Genomic DNA, 23067 nt, shown 5'->3' on the forward strand with positions numbered 1-23067 from the left:
TTATATGTAATTTTAAGTTATATTTAGGTTATAATGGAATGTCAGACTATATATGTGTAGGTCAACAAGTCTCGGAGACTACCAGTAAAGCTGTTTAGTCTAGGTGTCGGCTCTCCAGTATGTCCAGTATATGCAGGTGGACTCTGAGGACACAGCACTCCACTACAGCACAGGGGTCATAAAGCATCCAGGATGATAGGGATGGATGCCTTGCCATCTGTCCATGAGCACTGCCGTCCATTCAAATCCCCCTCTACATTTGTGATATAAGGGAATTCAAAATGTATTAAAACATTAGCAAAACATTGTGATCGTCATTCAGATATCTATCATTGATGAATCATATATTGCCTATATACAGTATATTGCCTACATATAACTAACTGTCAAATAATTGAATACAGTAAGGCAATGTTAGTTATTTGCAATTAATAGTGTGTTAAGAATGCTATGAATTATTATGTTTTAGCTGTGGTGTTGTTGTTGTGGTCTTTTACGTAAGTGGAGGATTGTATTGTCAAATCTCCGGAAAACATGCATTTTGTTTTCCAACTTTAGTTTACAGTACAGCTACAAAATATATTGTTTTTCAATGGAAAAGTACCCAGAAATTACTGCTTGGCAGTCATCCTAGACACAATAAGGAACTAATCCTACCTGTTAATGTATGGGCGATCAGAAAGAGACAAGACATTGAGTGTAAATGCCAAATATTTCATAGGTGGGAAATCAGGAAGGGTGTTAAGCTTGTCAATAATGATACCATAACTCTGAGCCAATATGGTAGGCAACGTCTAGATCTGGTAAGGCACGTGCGTCTCTTATCACAGCTCTATAATGAAATGTCAGACTATGTATATGGGAAACATAATGAAGTAAATTACTAAATTATCTGCTTCTGTAAAGCTATGAGGTTTGCTGGGTCATTGTGACAACCTGTCAGAGAAAAGTTCCTTTCATGTTCTGCTCCTTAAATTAGAAGATTACAGTGCTTTTCCTCCCCTGCTCTGTTTATTACCCTGTCTTTGTTCTCTTCACACCAACCAGGTTATTGTCTGTGTGTCTGTGCTTTGGTTTTAGTGTTTATCTATGCATCATTGTTAGGAAGCCTCAAAAAAACATTTATATTTTCAGTTTTTTTCATAAATATAACTCAGTTATCAAATATTTTCCACTCATTTAGCAGATACATTAAATTAAATCAAAGTTTATTGGTAGCGTACACAGATTTTCAGGTGTTATCAGACGTGCAGCGAAATGCTTACAGTGCTTTCGGAAAGTACCCCTTGACTTTTTCCACATAGAAAGAGACAAGACATTGAGTGTAAATGCCAAATATTTCATAGGTGGGAAATCAGAAAGGGTGTTAAGCTTGTCATTTATAAAATTTATAAATTTATAAAATGTGTAAAATGTTTCTCATCAATCTATGCACAATACCCCATAATCACAAAGCAAAAAAAGAAATAAAAATATCCCATTTGCGTAAGTATTCAGACCCTTTACTCAGTACTTTGTTGAAGCACCTCTGGCAGCGATTAGAACCTCAAGTCTTCTTGGGTATGACGCTACAAGCTCTGCACACCTGTATTTGCAGAGTTTCTCCCATTCTTCTCTGCAGATCCTCTCAAGCTCTAAGGTTGTATGGGGAGCGTCACTGCACAGCTATTTTCAGGTCTCTCCAGAGATGTTCGATCGGGTTCAAGTCCGGGCTCTAGCTGGGCCACTCAAGGATATTCAGAGACTTGTCCCGAAGCCACTCCTGCGTTGTCTTGGCTATGTGCTTAGGGGTGTTGTCCTGTTGGAAGGTGAACCTTTGCCCAAGTCTGAGGTCCTGAGCGCTCCAGGTTTTCATCAATGATCTCTCTGTACTTTCCTCTGTTCATCTTTCCCTCGATCCGAACTAGTTACCCAGTCACTGCCGCTGAAAAACATCCCTACAGCATGATGATGCCACCACCATGCTTCACCGTAGTGATGGTGACAGATTTCCTCCAGACGTAACACTTTGCATTCAGGCCAAAGAGTTCAATCTTGGTTTCATCAGACCAGAGAATCTGGTTTCTCATGGTCTGAGAGTCTTTAGGTGCCTTCCATTTAAGAATGATGGAGGTGTCACGCCCTGACCTTAGAGATCCTTTTTATGTCTCTATTTTGGTTTGGTCAGGGCGTGAGTTGGGGTGGGCATTCTATGTTTTGTGTTTCTATGATTTTCTATTTCTATGTTTTCTTTTTCTTTGTGTTTGGCCGGGTGTGGTTCTCAATCAGAGGCAGCTGTCTATCGTTGTCTCTGATTGAGAACCATACTTAGGTAGCTCTTTTTTCCACCTGTGTTTGTGGGAAGTTAACTTTGTTTGATGGCACATAGCCTTAAGCTTCACGGTTTGTTTTGGTATTGTTTATTGTTTTGTTGGCGACATCTACTATTAAAAGTATGTACGCTCACCACGCTGCACCTTGGCCCTCTTCTTCCTTTAAAGGCCGTGACAGGAGGCCACTGTGTTCTTTGGGACCTTGAATGCTGCAGACATTTTTGGTACCCTTCCCCAGATCTGTGCCTCGACACAATCCTGTCTCGGAGCTCTATAGACAATTCCTTCGTACTAATGGCTTGGTTTTTGCTCTGACATGCACTGTAAACTGTGGGACCTTGTATAGGCAGGTGTGTGCCTTTCCAAACCATGTCCAATCTACTGAATTTACCACAGGTGGACTCCAATCAAGTTGTAAAAACATATCAAAGATGATCAATGGAAACAGGATGCTCCTGAGGTCAATTTCAAGTCTTATACCAAAAGGTATGAATACTTATGTAAATTAGGTATTTCTGTTTAGTTTTTTTTTATAAATGTGCAAAATGTATTAAACCAGTTTTCACTTTGTCATTATGGAGTATTATCCATTTTAGAATAAGGCTGTAACATAACAAAATGTGAAAAAAGTCAAGGGATCTGAATACTTTCCGAATGCACTGTATGTTTCTAGCTCCAACGGTGCAGTAATATCTAGCAATACAAAACAATACACACATAACCCCCCCATGAAAAATAAATATCAGAGCGAGCAATATCAGAACGAGCAATGTCAGAGTCTGGAATATACAGTGTATATATACAGTACCAGTCAAACGTTTGCCTTGATGACAGCTTTGCACACTCTTGGCATCCTCTCAATCAGCTTCATGAAGTAGTCACCTGGAATGCATTTCAATTAACAGGTGTGCTTTCTTAAAAGTTAATTTGTGGAATTTCTTTCCTTCTTAATGCATTTGAGACAATCAGTTGTGTTATGACAAGGTAGGCGTGGTATACAGAAGATAGCCATATTTGGTAAAAGACCAAGTCCATATTATGGAAAGAACAGCTCAAATAAGCAAATAGAAATGACAGTCCATCATTACTTTAAGACATGAAGGTCAGTCAATACAGAACATTTCAAGAACTTTTAAAGTTTCTTCAAGTGCAGTCGCAAAAACCATCAAGCGCTATGATGAAACTGGCTCTCATGGGGACTGCCACAGGAATGAAAGACCCAGAGTTACCTCTGCTGCAGAGGACAAGTTCATTAAAATTACCAGCCTCAGAAATTGCAGCCCAAATAAATGCTTCACGGAGTTCAAGTAACAGACACATCTCAACATCAACTGTTCACCAATAAGAAGAAGAGACTTGTTTGTGCCAAGAAACACGAGCAATGGACATTAGACCGGTGAAAATCTGTTCTTTGGTCTGATGAGTCCAAATGTGAGACTTTTGGTTCCAACCGCTGTGTCTTTGTGAGATGTAGAGTAGGTGAACGGATGATCTCAGCATGTGTGGTTCCCAGCATAAAGGAGGAGGTGTGATGGTGTTGGGGTGCTTTGCTGGTGACACTGTCTCTGATTTATTTAGAATTCAAGACATACTTAACCAGCATGGCTGCAGCAATACGCCTTCCCATCTGGTTTGTGCTTAGTGGGACTATAATGACCCAACACCTCCAGCCTGTGTAAGGGCTATTTAACCAAGAAGAAGAGTGATGGAGTATTGCATCAGATGACCTGGCCTCCACAATCAACTGACCTCAACCCAATTGAGATGGTTTGGGATGAGTTGGACCGCAGTGAAGGAAAAGCAGCCAACAAGTGCTCAGCATATGGGACCTCCTTCAAGACGGTTGGAAAAGCATTCCAGATGAAGCTTGTTGAGAGATTGCCAAGAGTGCGCAAAGCTGTCATCAAGGCAAAGAAAGGGTGGCTACTTTAAAGAATCTCAATTATAACATATATTTTAATTTGTTTAACACTTTTTTGGTTACTACATGATTCCATATGTGTTATTTCATAGTTTTGATCTCTTCGCTAGTATTCTACAATGTAGAAAATTGTACAAATTAAGAAAAACCCTTGAATGAGTAGGTGTGTCCAAACTTTGACTGGTACTGTATATTTTTATATAGTCAGTTCGTAAAATTTGTGCCCTGCTGGAGCTGCCCCGGTCAACTGTATGTGCTGTTATTGTGAAGTGGAAATCTCTAGCAGCAACAACTGCTCAGCCACAAAGTGGTAGGCCACACAAGCTCATAGAACCGGACCCCTGAGTGCTGAAGAGTGTAAAAAACGTCTGTCCTCGGTTGTACCACTCACTACGGAGTTCCAAACTGACTCTGGAAACAACGTCAGCAAAATAACTATTCGTCGGGAGCTTCATGAAATGGGAACACCATGTGCAATGCCAAGTGTCAGCTGGAGTGGTGTGTAGCTCTCCACTCTGGAGTAGTGGAAACATGTTATCTGGAACGCCGACTGCGAACCAGGCCTAATCCCCAACATCACTAATGCTCTTGTGGCTGAATGGAAGCAAGTCCTTGCAGCAATGTTCCTACATCTAATGGAAAGCCTTCCCAGAAGAGTGGAGGCTGTTATAGCAGCAAAGGGGGGACCACCTCCATATTAATGCCCATGATTTTTGAATGAGATGTTAGACAAGCAGATGTCCACATACTTTTGGTCATGTAATGTGTGTATATCACTGCCTCATTGCCTGCCTCCGTAATGGGTCTGCGGTCAAACGACCACCACACATCACTGTCAAACGCTCCCTAAAACACTTCTGCGAGCAGGCCTTTCTAACCGACCTGGCCAGGGTATCCTGGAATGATATCGACTGCATCCCGTCAGTAGAGGATGCCTTGTTATTCTTTAAAAGTGCCTTCCTCACCATCTTAAATAAGCATGCTCCATTCAAAAAATGTAGAACCAGGAACAGATATAGCCCTTGGTTCACTCCAGACCTGACTGCCCTTAACCAGCACAAAAACATCATGTGGCATACTGCATTAGCATCGAATAGCCACCGCGATATGTATCTTTTCAGGGAAGTTAGGTACCAAAATACACAGACAGTTAGGAAAGCTAAGGCTAGCTTTTTTCAAACAGAAATTTGCATCCTGTTGCACAAACTCAAAAATGTTCTAGGACACTGTAAAGTCCATGGAGAATAAGAGCATCTCTTCCCAGCTGCCCACTGCACTGAGGCTAGGAAACACTGTCACCACCGATAAATCCACTATAATTGAGAATTTCAATAAGCATTTTTCTACGGCTGGCCATGCTTTCCACCTGGCTACCCCTACCCCGGTCAACTGCCTGGCACCCCCCACAGCAACTTGCCCAAGCCTCCCCCATTTCTCCTTCACCCAAATCCAGATAGGTGATGTTCTGAAAGAGCTGCAAAATCTGGACCCCTACAAATCAGCTAGACAATCTGGACCCTCTCTTTCTAAAATTATCTGCCAAAATGTTTGCAACCCCTATTACTAGCCTGTTATGTGCGCCGAATACAACAGGTGTAGACCTTACAGTGAAATGCTTACTTCCAGGCTCTAACCAGTAGTGTGAAAAAAAAGGTGTGTGTGTGTGTGTGTGAGTGTGAGGGGGGGGGGGGGTAAAGTAAAGAAATAAAACAACAGTAAAAAGACATTTGAAAATAAGAGTAGCAAGGCAATATACAGACACCGGTTAGTCAGGCTTATTGAGGTAGTATGTACATGTACAGTAGGTATGGTTAAAGTGACTATGCATATATGATGAACAGAGAGTAGCAGTAGCGTAAAAAGAGGGGTTGGCGAGTGGAGGAACACAATGCAGATAGCCCGGTTAGCCAATGTGCGGGAGCACTGGTTGGTCGGGCCAATTGTGGTAGTATGTTCATGAATGTATAGTTAAAGTGACTATGCATATATGATTAACAGAGAGTAGCAGCAGCGTAAAAGAGGGTTTGGGGGTGGCACACAATGCAAATAGTCCGGGTAACCATTTGGTTACCTGTTCAGGAGTCTTATGGCTTGGGGGTAAAAACCTTTTTGTCCTAGACTTGGCACTCCGGTACCGCTGGTCATGCGGTAGTAGAGAGAACAGTCTATGACTGGGGTGGCTGGGGTTTTGACAATTTTTAGGGCCTTCCTCTGACACCGCCTGGTGGGGGAATAGGCTTTGTCGTGCCGTCTTCATGACTGTCTTGGTGTGTTTGGACCATTCTAGTTTGTTACCGACCTTTTCGAATCCCACCGTACCTTCTCCGCTATGCAATCTGGTTTCAGAGCTGGTCATGAGTGCACCTCAGCCACGCTTAAGGCCCAAAACAATTTTTCTACTGTATTATTGACTGTATGTTTGTTTATTCCATGTGTAACTGTGTTGTTGTATGTGTGGACCTGCTTTGCTTTATTCTTTGCCAGGTCGCAGTTGTAAATGAGAACTTGTTCTCAAATAGTCTACCTGGTTAAATAAAGGTGAAAAAAAATATGTATGTGTTTATATACTCTATATACTGTATATACAGTTGAAGTCGGAAGTTTACATACACTTAGGTTGGAGTCATTAAAACTTGTTTTCTAACCAATTTCTTGTTCACAATCTGTAGTTTTGCCAAATCGGTAAGGACATCTACTTTGTGCATGACACAAGTCATTTTTCCAACAATTATTTAAAGACAGATTATTTCACTTGTAATTCACTGTATCACAATTCCAGTGGGTCAGAGGTTTACATACACTAAGTTGACTGTGCCTTTAAACAGCTTGGAAAATTCCAGAAAATTATGTCATGGCTTTAGAAGCTTCTGATAGGCTAATTGACATTATTTCAGTCAATTGGAGGTGTACCTGTGGATGTATTTCAAGGCCTACCTTCAAACTCAGTGCCTCTTTGCTTGACATCATGGGAAAATCAAAAGAAATCAGCCGAAATCAGCCACCTGAAATTTTTATTTCAGGTCTGGTTCATCCTTCGTAGCAATTTCCAAACGCCTGTTGGTAACACGTTCATCTGTACTAACAATAGTATACAAGTATAAACACCATGGGCTCACACAGCCGTCATACCGCTCAGGAAGGAGACGCGTTCTGTCTCCTAGAGATGAATGTACTTTGGTGCGAAAAGTGCAAATCAATCCCAGAACAACAGCAAAGGACCTTGTGAAGATGCTGGAGGAAACAGGTACAAAGTATCAATGTCCACAGTAAAACAAGTTCTATATCGACAGAACCTGAAAGGCCGCTCAACAAGGAAGAAGCCACTGCTCCAAAACCGCCATAAAAAAAGCCAGACTATGGTTTGCAACTGCACATGGGGACAAAGATCGTACTTTTTGGAGAAATGTCCTCTGGTCTGATGGAACAAAAATATAACTGTTTGGCTATAATGACCATAGTTATGTTTGGAGGAAAAAGGCGAAGGCTTGCAACACCATCCCAACCATGAAGCACGGGGGTTGCAGCATCATGTTGTGGGGTGCTTTGCTGCAGGAGGGACTGGTGCACTTCACAAAATAGATGGCATCATGAGAATGGAAAATGATGTGGATATATTGAAGCAACATCTCAAGACATCAGTCAGGAAGTTGAAGCTTGGTCGCAAATGGGTCTTCCAAATGGACAATAACCCCTAGCATCCTTCCAAAGTTGTGGCAAAATGACTTAAGGACAACAAGTCAAGGTATTGGAGTGGCCATCACAAAGCCCTGACCTCAAACCTATAGCAAATGTGTGGGCAGAACTGATAAAGCGTGTGCAAGCAAGTAGGCCTACAAACCAGACTCAGTTACACCAGCTGTCAGGAGGAATGGGCCAAAATTCACCCAACTTTTTTTGGGAAGCTTGTGGAAGGCTACCCGAAATGTTTTACCCAAGTTAAACAATTTAAAAGTAATGCTACCTGTCACGATCGTGTGGCGGATTGATGGACCAAAACGCAGCTTTTGGAAAGTAAGCCATCTTCTTTTATTTTTAAAGATGACGAAAAATAAACACGACACGAAACACTTTAACAAAACGAACAAAACAACAAACGACCGTGAAGCTAAATAACGTTGTGCACTTACACACACAGGCTACAAACGTTCTGACATAGACAATTACTCACAACCAATGAGAGCCTATGGCTACCCTAAATAAGGCTCCCAATCAGAGACAACCGAAATCAGCTGTCTCTAATTGGGAACTCATTCAGGTAACCATAGACTCTCCTAGACAACTAAACATACATAGACAACACTAGACACATGTACTCCACACAAACCCATATACTATACCCAACAACCCCTTTACCATAAAAACACCCAAAACCAACAAAACACAAACATTCCCCATGTCACACCCTGACCTAACTAAAATAATAAAGAAAACAAAGAATACTAAGGCCAGGGCGTGACACTACCAAATACTTATTGAGTGTATGTAAACTTCTGACCCACTGGGAATGTGATGAAAGAAATAAAAGCTGAAAAAAATCATTCTCTCTACTATTATTCTGACATTTTACATTGTTAAAATAAAGTGGTGATCCTAACTGACCTAAGACAGTGCATTTTTACTAGGATTAAATGTCAGTTATTGTGAAAAACTGAGTTTAAATGTATTTATCTAAGGTGTATGTTAACTTCCGACTTCAACTGTATATAATGATGTGTATAGAATGTATGGGTACTATATGAATAGAAAAGGTGTACAGCAGTAGTTATATAGGATGAATCATGACTAGAATACAGCATATACAGATAAAGTGGGTAAAACAGTATGTAAATGTTATTTTTTACCTGTGTTCAATGACTCTATGTACGTAGGGCAGCAGTAGTGTCTAAGGTACAGGGTAGAATACCGTAGGGTAGTCGGCTAGTGACAATGTCTGAGGTCAATATTCTAAGGTCTATTTCACTTTTCCTCTCTATTTCCACAGTCTAATAAAGTTGTTGCAACAGTATCATACTTTGCTAAGCAGTTAAAAGAAACCCTTGTACTCCTCAGACCCTGAAGGACTCCACCCTTGTATTTTCTCAGACGCTGAAGGACCCCACCCTTGCAGCGAGAAAAGATTTCCAGAGGGAGGCGGAACTATTGACGAACCTGCAGCACGAGCACATTGTCAAGTTCTACGGTGTGTGTGTGGATGGAGACCCCCTCATCATGGTCTTTGAGTACATGAAGCACGGAGACCTCAATAAGTTCCTCAGGTAAGTTGTGTCAACTAAATGCACAGTAAGATATGCTCAACTCTTCCTAATTTTGGTAAATTGGTATTTGGAGTAATACAAGCTGCCAACTGACAAATACTTTTCTTGTGAGTGTTGTTGGAAGTTAAAGATTTTTCAGCTGAATAAAGCAGTGACATGTGTAGAATAAATTTGACGTGCTCAACTCTTACTCAGTTCTGTCTTTGGGTGCTGTAGCCCAGACTTTTCTGATGTGTGCTGTTGGAATTGCTAAGTTTACTCAGTTGAATACAGCAGTGACGTGTGGGATAAACAAGACGTGCTCAACTCTTATGTCTATAAATGTGTCTTTGGTGTAGCCTATGAGTTATAAAAACTGTCAACTGAGAAACATACTTTATATGTGTTTTTGGAACTGTGGAAGTTTACTCAGCTTAATTGAAACGTGTGGGGAAGCATCTCCCCCTGTTTACCAACCACAAGTGTCTATAGACTCAACAATTAATGGCAGGCTGACTGCACCCCACTAGTGATGTACTGTGCTGGTCCACAGTACGCTAACCTGAATAACTATCCTCAGTATTAGAGTTAACGTCATACAATAAATCCTTTGGCCAGCAATATAATATATGTGATCATTTCCAAAGATGAAACCAGTTCCTGTCTATTTCCTCATCATTTCTACATGTAGTGTAGTAGAACAGCCACAACCCTGCAGGTTTCACCGCAAGCATCAGGCTGTGATTGATGGATGGCTTCCCCTCAGAGAAATGTTGTAGCGTACAAGAAACAGGAGGGGTAATACAATGTTTTTGTTGTTTTCCACTAGACCTGTCACCCAGTACCAGCAGCAGCGACTTCCTATTCGCTACACTGTAGATTAAGTAGAGATAACCTGTTAGTGTAAAACCACAAAATGCTGTGTGTAACGGCAGTCTGTTGACTGAACCTCCACGGACTAGGGAAACTGGGACTCAGAATTCAAATGAGACAGCTGATCTCCTTTATGATTGGATGTTATTGAGCCCCTGGATGCTTGGCAGTGGCATGGAACATTGGTGCTCAATAGCAGAGGCAGAGCAGGTAGACGTCTGCTGCTTGCTGATGGCTTTATACATGCAAATGTCATGACAGTTATAGCATTTCCATTCAATTGTTCTGCATTCATTAATACAGAGGAGCTCTTGTTGGTTTTGCACCTAGTGGCCCTGGTACGGTAATGACGTGGCCCATGTTCCTGTCTCAATTAAAGTTTGAATGTAAAACACCATGAATCTCATGTCCAATCTATTACAACTGAAGAACATACCACTGTCATATACTATGCAGAGCTAAAATCCATTATGAAATGTAATGTGGAGTAAGAATATGGTGATTGAGATAAGATTCTCCCTCCGTCCCTCCCTCCCTCCCTTATTTCTCCATCCACAGAGCTCATGGGCCTGATGCGTTGATCCTGGTTGACGGACAGTCGCTGCAGACCAATGGGGAGCTGGGACTGTCTCAGATGCTGCACATTGCCACTCAGATTGCCGCAGGGATGATGTACCTGGCCTCCCAGCACTTTGTGCACCGTGACTTAGCCACTCGGAACTGCCTGGTGGGCAACGGCCTGCTGGTTAAGATTGGTGACTTTGGAATGTCCAGGGACATTTACAGCACAGATTACTACAGGGTAAGCACCGACAGTATGTATGTTGCATAATAAAACATTTGTTCCATATTATTCATGTATATGTAAGTACCTTCATAATCAAGCTAACCTAAAGATGCTTTTCGGCGACAACCTCAGTGTTTTTGCTTTAGTGAACAGGTGGTGTGACACAGTGGGCTGGAAGGTGTGGTGTTCACCCTGCATTCGCCTCCATTCCTCATGATTGTGTGTAATCTTTTCCTTTATAGATGCCTGAACTCTTTACCTTTACTAATGCTAGGAAATGTACAAGAAAAGTGATGCATGCTCAATATAATGAAGTCTATGGGGTCGTTCCAAGAATAAGCCTTTTGCGTCCCTTTGATATTTTAGTAGAATTTGTGCACCAATATTTAATTTTAGAAGCCTGTTATATTAAGTGAAGTGTCCTTTAATGTAGACCACATGGAAAATTATATTTTGAATTTTAATATGACTTGCTAAAGTCATATTAAAAATAGTCAAATCATAGTAGTCAAATCATAGTAGTCAAATCATAATGTAAAGGCAGGTGAGCTGGTCCTACTCTTTTTGGCCATTTTCTGGTGTTACACATAGATAGACAGTCTTGAGATGTTTTGTGAAGCTTGTATTCAATTGACACCGTACACCACAAGCTTCCATTCCTCCTGTCACAAGTGAATTTATGGCTGATTTAAGATAAAATCGTCAACCCTGTTACGGTTAACCGTGTTACTTTATTTGGCACTTAATAGCGGCACTTAATGGTCCTTTTTTTATTTAACCTCTTGAGAAGGAAAAACATGTTTATTAAGTTGAACGTGTGCTTTTTATGACAGAATGTTAAAATTAGGTGAACTTCACCAAGTTACACTACCCAAAAGGTACTCAATTGGTGGAACGACCCTATTATTAAACATGTGTCAGGTGTATGGCAGAACCATTCTTGCTGTATTCTTTTGTTTGTTGTCTCTGAGACACGGTGACCAGACTGAATATAGAGCTCTTATCCCAGATGATAATGGACTTGCTGTGCTGGCATCACAAGGGGATTATTACTCTGGTACATCGGATTTTCACTAGATACAGACTATAATTGCCATTGTGGAAAATATGTTACATTTGCAGTAAATGTCAAATAGTCCATTGAGTCTCCTCCCACTTAATGTATTCTGCAGGCTACTTTTCCTAAGTGGTACCTCTAATAGCTGATTTCTCTTTGCAACACACAGCTCAGTAAAATATATGTATCAATAAGGTGTCAAAGAGACCAGGAAGTGATGTAAATGAAGGCACTATGCTTGACTTTCACTGTGTAATTACTGTTCCAACCACTGCTGCTCTTTACTGCAACAGCTTTCATGTTGCTTTTCTCCTTTTAGATACTAACACAAGTAAGTTATAGTAAGATAATCTCAACATCATAGGCATACAGGTACAGATGGTCATCAATAGAGTAGCCTGTGAGAGAGAGATGTCTGATTCACCATCAGACTACTAACAGGACTGCTGGACTGCCCCTTATTGGTATGGTGGTCTGGCAATGGACTGTGGGCCTTGGCCATTTTAGGCCTGGGCATCTCTGCCAGAACAGGCCTGGTGTATGGTCCACTGACAGAGACATTAGGAGGTCGTAACTGCATTGGACACATTCCCTTTTGTTGAGTGATTATAAATCGGGCAGTCAGCCAGGAACACATCTCCCTGACACTGGTCACATATTGACATCCACTCCTCTCCTCTCCTCAAGGAGAACCAACCAACAAAACTGCCCTCCAGGGATATGACACAGTAAGCAAAAGTACGGTCTGAGCGGGGTTCTCACAGGCAGCATATCTGACAGCCCCCATCTGTATAATGAAAGTGATGCCTGGGCTCCCCAATGCCAAATTAGCTCTTGGTTCTCAGTCTGCAGGTATGGCACTGTGTTTGTGAACTAAGGAGTGGACAATGACAACTTGATATCACATCACAGAGGAATGCATTCTGCAGGCTAGATGTGGTATTATTATACATAATCAATACTGAATACCTGGTCGCTGGATAACTAACTATACAGGGTCTGTAATTACATTACACCCCCTCAACAGCCACTATTAGCAAGCTGCAATGTTAATCCAACAATCCAATGACAATGTTCCAAGTTAGGAAAGGTATATAGCAGATTCATTATCATGCTTAATCTGCCTTTAGACTCTAACAACAACATTGATGGACTTTATTGAAAATGTATTGATGGTTGCTTCAATCAATGCATATGTTATCGTCAGTCTATTAGCAATTTTTAAATGTCTCAATATATGCTAATTGTGCTATGCTTTGAGATTGTGGTGGAGTTTTTGTTGTCACCTTGCCAGTTTGAATTCTGCTCCACACTCTGATTTATATGCTTCCACGGTCCGCCGTTCAACCCCAGACTGAATTGAGGGTGGTGCTTGCCAGGGAGAAGCCATTAAGATTAATTGAAATTCAATCAATTCATTTAATCTCCCAGCACACACACAAACACATGAACAAGTTCACAAATACTCTGCCTCCGAGAAGCAGACCCAGTCCCCAAAGACAGACCGAGCTAGCATAACAAACACAGATCTGTCTTTCTATGAATTATGCAAATATCATAGAACCGTGGTACGTTTTCAAAAACGATATGTGAATTTGTAACATCCTCCTATTCTACTATCTATGTTTTGGACACCAGCCTGCATTATGGAGCGGTGTACCTACTCATGTAGTGCCAACAACATTAGTCTGGTGAGGAACAATCTGTCCACATAAAGAAGTCAATGAATGGAAAGGGTGTCAGGTCATTGTAGCAGGGAAACCAATTCACTTCAGAGTCCCTTACAAATGTAGTATGTAGGAGAAGTCTTAGGTACTTCCCCGGGCATTACGACATGTTCCCTGTCAAGTATTGATAATGAGGTAGAGCTGGGGTTGTATCAGGAGATGGGATAGTAGGGTAGAGCTATGGCAATGGTGGAGTTTCAAGGTAAGACAATTGAAGTTGATGTTACAGTGAACATTAGGGTTGTAGTGTGTGTATTGTGTGATAGACAAATACCCCTTTCTCTAACAGTCCTGGAACGTATTAAAACTCTTAGAACTGCTTTGGCTTCACGTTTTACTATCGGATACCCTTTCCTGCACAGTACAGACACACATTTGAAATCTGCATCCCCTTTATTTATAATTAGATGTGATTCATTTATATATATATATATATGATTGAACATGAATATATTTGATTTTTGAAACAGCCTTTTTCTCTTTTCAGCTTGGAAGAAGATCAGTAGAGTGTGGTAGTGGCGTTAGGGTTCCATATTCACACAGGCTTTATGGGACGTGGTCCAGCAGACATTTCACCATAATCTCATTAATAAACCGTCATAAATCTTAAAAAAGCAGAGCAGGCGGACAAGGAGGAGGAGGAGGAGGAGGAGGGGGAGAAGGAAGGGGTGAGTATATTGGAGATGTAAAACGGAACAACTTATTATAATGTTCAGTGGGCCAAATTTAACAAAGATAAACCAACAATACATAATTATCCGAAGGAAACTGATGCTATAATATACTGTTATTATCGATGGCAGACATGGTAGACTGATCCTTTATAGCTACAGTATCAGCAATGTGGGAATGTAATGTAGTTAACTTCTTTGTATTCACATGCTCAGTCAATACATTGACCCATAGTGAGTTCAGTGCTAATGAGCTCTGTAATTAATATGCAGCTACCACTTAAGAGTTGAAAGTAACAATAATCAGACATCCCCTATTGAAATGTCACTCTTGTTCAACCCTTCCACGGATATGATTAACACAGTGTAATTGACATGATTAGGAAACAGATTTAGAAACAATCCAGTTGAGTTAAAGAGGAGGGCACAGATAATTAATGACTCATTGTTTTAATCGATTAATATCTGGCAGTGGGAAGGGAAGGCTGAAGGGAAGACTTCATTTATGTTGCTGCATGGCTTGAAGCTGTCAAACTTCTTTAATGGATCCTTTTTCCTTCCCTCTCTTGGCTCCATCTTCTCTTCCTCCTCCCAGCTGAGCCTCATTGACTCTTCTTCATCTTCTGTGTTACAGGGCTGTGTAGGTTTCCCTTCTTCTCAAATATTTTATAAGAAAAATACAAGTTTAAAATAAATAAATGAATAAATAAAATAAACTAGAAAAGAGCATCTAGAAGTATTCAAAGTGTGTCTTCTGCATGCCTTTTGGTGAATATGTCATTTTCTTTGACATGTACAATTGTTTTCTTTTTCAGTTGTTTTAAATCCAGTTAGCCCAGGTCCATAACACTGTGCTGACATCTGTTGTTCTCACTCTCTCTCCTCCTCCTCCTCTCTCTCTCTGTCTCTCTATCTCTCTCCTCCTCCTCTCTCTCTCTCTGTCTCTCTATCTCTCTCCTCCTCCTCTCTCTGTCTCTCTCTCTTCTCCTCCCCTCTCTCTCTCTGTCTCTGTCTCTCTCCCTCCATATCTCTGTCTCTCTCCCTCCATAACTCTCCCTCTGTCTTTCTATCTTTCTACCTCACTCTCTCTCCTCTTCCCCTCTCTCTCTCTGTCTCTCTGTCTCTCTATCTCTCTCCCTCCATATCTCTGTCTCTCTCTCTCTCCTCCTCCCCTCTCTCTCTCTGTCTCTCTCTCTCTCTCCCTCCATATCTCTGTCTCTCGCTCTCTCCTCCTCCTCTCTCTCTCTCTGTCTCTCTCTCTCTCTCCCTCCATATCTCTGTCTCTCTCTCTCTCTCTCCCTCCATATCTATCCCTCTGTCTTTCTATCTCTCTACCTCACTCTCTCCCTCCATGTCTCTCTATCTCTCTCTCGCTCTGACAGGTGGGAGGCCACACCATGCTGCCCATCCGCTGGATGCCCCCTGAGAGCATAATGTATAGGAAGTTCACCACAGAGAGCGACGTGTGGAGCTTCGGTGTCATCCTCTGGGAGATCTTCACCTACGGGAAGCAGCCATGGTTTCAACTGGCCAACAACGAGGTACTGTAGCACACCCATCTTTGTATTCTGCTCTTTTTCTGAAAAACAGAAATGAAAATAAGCAACATAACCACACAATGCAATAATGTGCATTCGACAGTTGTTGCTGCCTCGGCAAAGACTACCATCCAAGAGTCACACTCGTACTAAAACCACATCAGTGGATAATCAGGGCCAGTGATTCATAGCGTTCTTACTAATCCCTAGAATGGTGCAGTGTGGGAGAGGCTAATTGGCCTATTCTTAGAGTGGCCTTTGGGCTCAATATTGGACCAGAAGAGAAATCAATTAAGACTTAAACAAAGAGGACAAGAGAGCAGCAACTAAATTATGTTAGTGTGAGCTGAGAGTGTTGAAATTAAATCACACCCATTTACACACAAACACACACACAAGTCTTATAGCCACCATAGATATAAAAGATAAGGGATGGCATGTGAGGTGAGCAACAGCCATTTTACACCAGGCTTTCTATCTACAGAACATAGAAGTAGTGATGATGTGCAGACAGTCACTGTGCCACTGAAATTCCTCTCAACCAACCACCATAAAGACATCACACTGTTGACATTGACAGAAGCTATGAAGGACTATACTCATTTGTGAGTTCAATAGTCCACCAAACCAATTCCACAATTGTTTTAAAGGCATGATAATTAAAATGTCAGAACAACAATGCCCCAAGTTCCAGCCAAACGTCAGCATGTACAGTCTGACAGAGCCATTGTTTATATATTTGCTTGTCCCATTACGTTGAGACCTGAAAGCAGCATTATGAATCAATCCTGAAGCCTGCCATAGGTATAGAAACCATAACCAGAGCCCCAGACAGAAGTATTTTATAAATGTGAATTATGTGAATGTGCTGTGAATGTACATGTGCCCGGTCTCGGCTGCAGTCGGGGGGCTGTGGTGACTCACTGACTCAACGAACGCCCGTGGAAAGAGCCTTTAGGCTGCAGTTGTGCAGACAGAGCATCGCGCTGACGACAACACAGCCTCTCAAAATGCTCCTAAAATAAACACAGACAGCAGAACAAAGTTACCATACTCACTGGAGTTGATATGTTTAACCCTACCTTGAAGTGGTCCTATTTTTAGCTACACAGGTCTCAATATGATATGTACCAATAAACACACCTACTATCCAATCAAAATGAGCAGCAAAGCTAAATAACATGACAACATCAACAACATAACATAAAACTCACAGGTGTGCTTCACTAGCATGGCAATCACATTATCATCCTTGACATGTTTGACACTGCACAGAGTGGATTAATTGGTAATGATTGTTCATGTCGGGTTCCTTTGTGTGTGTGTCTGTGGATGGGAACGTGAACGTGAGGCAGTTATTCTCATAGCCATTCAACAGAACACACCAAACAAACAGAGATCAATACAACTCATAGAGTCCCAATTTCCCACATAGTCCAAAGGGGTCACTTGCAAAATGAAACATGTCCCCAGAGCCATATATTTAGAGAGTTAGGTCAACTTTAAGAATGTTGAATGTTCTTATTCTAGAACATAGCATAGAACATGTGTTTACATAGCATTGTTTAAATATTCCCCATATAATTTTAATGGGGAATGAACCATAGAATTAGGAATTAGAATACTCATTCATTTAATAAGACCTCTATGGAGCTAACATGGCCGCCATATAATGTTGTAGTGTCATGTAAATGCATCATAATGCTCATTCTAGACATTTGATTTTATACAATTGTTTTAATATTCCCCATGTAATGTTAATGGGTAGCTAACATGTCTGCCTGATAACGTTGAAGTGTCATGTAAATTCATTATAATTCAGAAACTCCAGTGGCCAAACTCTCTAAATACACGGGTCTGCATTAGGGTTGAATAACGGGAAACGAGGTTATCGAGATATACCGAGATTTCCTGTCCAAACCCACTCACTTTTCCCGGGATAAATAACTGTGAGAAACCGGTAAATTATAATAACTTATTTATATGAATAGCATGACGTGAAATGGAACTGTTAAAATATATAAATTAAATCTAGCTTCTCTGTGGCCTTCTCTCTACTGTCTGCTCAGGGTGGGGACAGACAGCTCAGGGTGGGGACAGACAGCACATCTCAGTAGGAGCACAGTTCACAATGCATGTATCATCTCATCATGGTAACTTTTTGTCTTGTGATAGGTAGGCCTACATTTTCTGCAACATAGCCTATGCTACAGTAATATAAGGACTGAACGCATGTCGAATTTACACATCTCCATCTGGCTTTCGAGTGCCACCATATTTTTGATTGTACATTTTTATTGCAGCTTATCACTCGAATATAAACTCAGCAAAAAAAGAAACGTCCCTTTTTCAGGACACTGTCTTTCAAAGATAATTTCTAAAAATCCAAATAACTTAACAGATCTTCATTGTAAAGGGTTTGAACACTGTTTCCCATGCTAGTTCAATGAACCATAAACAATTAATGAACATGCACCTGTGGAACGGTCGTTAAGACACTAACAGCTTACTGTAACGATTCTCATCTGGTGAAGGAGAAGAGGACCAAAATGCAGCGTGGTAAGTGTTCGTCATAATTTAATTGAAAACTGAACACTACACAAAATAACAACGAGGAGAAAACGAAACAGTTCTGCAAGGTGAACAGACACTACACAGAAAATAAACACCCACAACCAAAATGGGGAAAACAGGCTACCTAAGTATGATTCTCAATCAGAGACAACGATCGACAGCTGCCTCTGATTGAGACCCATACCAGGCCAAACACAGAAATATAACAACATAGAAAAGAGAACATAGACTACCCACCCCAACTCACGCCCTGACACAAAGACATAAAAAAGGAACTAAGGTCAGAACGTGACAGTATACCCCCCCCCCCCCCCCCCAAAGGTGCGGACTCCGGCCGCAAAACCTGAACCTATAGGGGAGGGTCTGGGTGGGCGTCTGACCCCACTCCACCCTAGTCTTTGCCCACTTAAGTGGCGCATTTGGAGCAGTGACCCTCGCCGCCGACCTCGGACTGGGGACCCTTGCAGCGGCCCCCGAATAGATGGGAGACTCTGGCAGCGCCGGACAGGCGGTAGACTCCGGCAGCACCGTAGTGAAGGGCGACTCCGGCAGCGCCGTAGTGAAGGGCGACTCCGGCAGCTCCTGACTGACGGGCGGCTCTGGCAGCTCCTTACTGACGGGCAGCTCTGGCAGCTCCTGACTGACGGGCGGCTCTGGCAGCTCCTGATTGACGGGCGGCACTGGCAGCTCCTGATTGACGGGCGGCTCTGGCAGCTCAGGACAGACGGGCGGCTCTGGCAGCTCAGGACAGACGGGCGGCTCTCGCTGCTCCGGACAGGAGGGAGACTCTGGCTGCTGCGGACCGGAGGGCGACGCTGGAGGCTCCGGACCAGAGGGCGACGCTTAGAGCCTCCGGACCAGAGGGCGTCGCTGGAGGCTCCGGACTAGAGGGCGACGCTGGAGGCTCCGGACTAGAAGGCGACGCTGGAGGCTCCGGACTAGAAGGCGACGCTGGAGGCTCCGGACTAGAAGGCGACGCTGGAGGCTCCGGACTAGAAGGCGTTGCTGGAGGCTCCGGACTGACGTCCCTCGTTGGAGGCCTCATGCCATGGATCCTCACCGGAGGCTTCGTGCCATGGATTCTCATTGGAGGCTTTGTGCAATGGATCATCACAGGAGGCTTCGTGCCGTGGATCATCACAGGAGGCTTCGTGCCATGGATCATCACTGGAGGCTTCTTGCCATGGACCATCACTGGAGGCTTCGTGCCCTGGACCATCACTGGAGGCTTTGTGCCATGGATTATCACTGGAGGGTTCTTGCCATGGATCATCACTGGAGGCTTCGTGCCATGGATCACCACTGGAGGCTTCGTGCCATAGATTATCACTGGAGGCTTCTTGCCATGTATCATCACTGGAGGCTTCGTGCCATGGATCACCACTGGAGGCTTCGTGCCATGGATCATCACTGGAGGCTTCTTGCCATGGATCATCACTGGAGGCTTCTTGCCATGGATCAGCACTGGAGGCTTCTTGCCATGGATCAGCACTGGAGGCTTTGTGCCATGGATCATCACTGGAGGCTTTGTGCCATGGATCATCACTGGAGGCTTCGTGCCATGGATCACCACTGGAGGCTTCGTGCCATGGATCACCACTGGAGGCTTTGTGCCCTGGATCATCACTGGAGGCTTCGTGCCATGGATTATTACTGGAGGCTTCTTGCCATGGATCATCACTGGAGGTTTGGCTCTGGGAGAAGGCATAGGACTCACCAGGCTGGGGAGACATGCAGCAGGGTTAGATTTCAGCACAGGCACAGGACTCACTAGGCTGGGGAGACATGCAGGAGGCCTTGTCCTTGGCCGACACACCGGATGCACTGGACCGTGGAGGCGCATTGGCGGTCTCGAGCGCAGAGCTAGCACCACTCGTCCTGGCTAGATCCCCCCTGTACCCCAAGAAGTGCGGGGAGTTGGAACAGGCCGCACTGGGCTGTGCTGGCGAACAGGAGACACCGTGCGTAGGGCTGGTGCAGTATACCCCGGGCCGAGGAGACGCACTGGAGACCAGATGCGCTGAGCTGGCATCATCCCTCCTGGCTCGATGCCCACTCTAGCCCGGCCAATTCGAGGAGCTGCGATGTAGTGCACCGGGTTATGCGTGAGCACTGGGGACACCGTGCGCTTCACCGCATAACACGGTGCCTGTCCAATCACTCTCTCGCCACGGTAAGCACGGGGAGTTGGCTCAGGTCTCCTACCTGAGTCCGCCAATCTATCTGTGTGCCCCCCCCAAAAAATTCTGGGGCTGCCTCTCGTGCCCGTTACCTCGCGCCAATTCCTCGTAGTGGCGCAGCTCCGCTCTAGCTGCCTCCAGCTCCTCTTTCGGACGGCGATACTCCCCCGGCTGTGCCCAGGGTCCTTTGCAGTCCAAAATTTCCTCCCATGTCCAGGAGTCCATGTTCCCACGCTGCTTGGTCCTTTGTTGGTGGGTGTTTCTGTAACGATTCTCGTCTGGTGAAGGAGAAGAGGACCAAAATGCAGCGTGGTAAGTGTTCGTCATAATTTAATTGAAAACTGAAACAACGAGGAGAAAACGAAACAGTTCTGCAAGGTGAACAGACACTACACAGAAAATTAACACCCACAACCAAAATGGGGAAAACAGGCTACCTAAGTATGATTCTCAATCAGAGACAATGATCGACAGCTGCCTCTGATTGAGAACCATACCAGGCCAAACACAGAAATATAACAACATAGAAAAAAGAACATAGACTACCCACCCCAACTCAAACCCTGACCAACCTAACACAAAGACATAAAAAAGGAACTAAGGTCAGAACGTGACACTTACAGACGGTAAGCAATTAAGGTCACAGTTATGAAAACGTAGGACACTAAAGATACCTTTTTACTGACTCTGAAAAACACCAAAAGAAAGATGCCCAGGATCCCTGCTCCTCTGCGTAAACGTGCCTTAGGCATGCTGAAAGGAGGCATGAGGACTGCAGATGTGGCCAGGGCAATAAATTGCAATGTCCGTACTGTGAGACACCTAAGACAGCGCTACAGGTAGACAGGACGGACAGTTGATCGGTCTCGCAGTGGCAGACCACGTGTAACAACACCCGCACAGCATTGGTACATCCGAACATCACACCTGCGGGACTGGTACAGGATGGGAACAACAACTGCCCAAGTTACACCAGGAACGCAGAATCCCTCCATAAGTGCTCAGACTGTTCGCAATAGGCTGAGAGAGGCTGGACTGAGGGCTTGTAGGCCTGTTGTAAGGCAGGTCTTCACCAGACATCACCAGCAACAACGTCGCCTATGGGCACAAACCCACCATTGCTGAACCAGACAGGACTGTCAAAAAGTGCTCTTCACTGACGAGTCGCGGTTTTGTCTCACCAGGGGTGATGGTCGGATTCGCGTTTATCGTAAAAGGAATGAGCGTTACACTAAGGCCTGACCTCTGGAGCGGGATTGATTTGGAGGTGGAGGGTCCATCATGGTCTGGGGCGTTGTGTCACAGCATCATCAGACTGAGCTTGTTGTCATTGCAGGCAATCTGAATGCTGTGCATTACAGGGAAGACATCCTCCTGCAGGCTCATCCTGACATGACCCTCCAGCTTGACAATGCCACCAGCCATACTGCTCGTTCTGTGCGAAATTTCCTGCAAGACAGGAATGTCAGTGTTCTGCCATGGCCAGCGAAGAGCCCGGATCTCAATCCCATTGAGCACGTCTGGGTCCTGTTGGATTGGAGGGTGAGGGCTAGGGCCATTCCCCCCAGAAATGTCCGGGAACTTGCAGGTGCCTTGGTGGAAGAGTGGGGTAACATCTCACAGCAAGAACGGGCAAATCTGGTGCAGTCCATGAGGAGGAGATGCACTGCAGTACTTAATGTAGCTGGTGGCCACACCAGATACTGACTGTTACTTTTGATTTTGAACCCCCCTTCGTTCAGGGACACATTATTCCATTTCTGTTAGTCACATGTCTGTGGAACCTGTTCAGTTTATGTCTCAGTTGTTGAATCTTGTTATGTTCTTACAAATATTTACACATGTTAAGTTTACTGAAAATAAACGCAGATGACAGTGAGCGGACATTTCTTTTTTGCTGAGTTTAGTTGCTTAAATCAGCTGACGCTCTCGCAGTCTTTCTCTCTCTCCATCAATTCCATTCAAATTGCATCCAAAATAGATAATCCTTTTCATATAGATGTCTTATCATACCCTTTCACATAATAAATTCGATGCAGTATTAACCCATCATTCATTAGATATATGGCTATGCATAGGCCTAAGTGGCCTCTGTCTCTCTTGTGCTATATGCACCTGTGCACCGCTGGTCTTAAAAAACACTCCTTAGCTCGTAGAGTCCCACGAAAAGCTAACCTAGAATAGCTTGCTGGA

The 23067-nt window shown here is 43.5% G+C and overlaps 1 protein-coding gene across 7 annotated transcripts in view; it reads left to right on the top strand.

The window, feature by feature from the left end:
• The window catches only part of LOC129867202 (NT-3 growth factor receptor-like), a 300196-nt gene that overhangs the window by 262709 nt on the left and 14420 nt on the right, over positions 1-23067 (top strand). For 3 of the 7 annotated variants that reach the window (XM_055940437.1, XM_055940440.1, XM_055940441.1), the window contains exons 14-16: positions 9283-9488; positions 10899-11142; positions 15965-16123. In XM_055940437.1, coding sequence (XP_055796412.1) covers positions 9283-9488; positions 10899-11142; positions 15965-16123 — 609 coding nt within the window. The other 4 variants (XR_008761586.1, XM_055940439.1, XM_055940443.1 and 1 more) reach the window with 4 other exon arrangements.

Source organism: Salvelinus fontinalis, chromosome 12 (genome assembly GCF_029448725.1).
Source record: "Salvelinus fontinalis isolate EN_2023a chromosome 12, ASM2944872v1, whole genome shotgun sequence".
Taxonomy (NCBI): Eukaryota; Metazoa; Chordata; class Actinopteri; order Salmoniformes; family Salmonidae; genus Salvelinus; species Salvelinus fontinalis.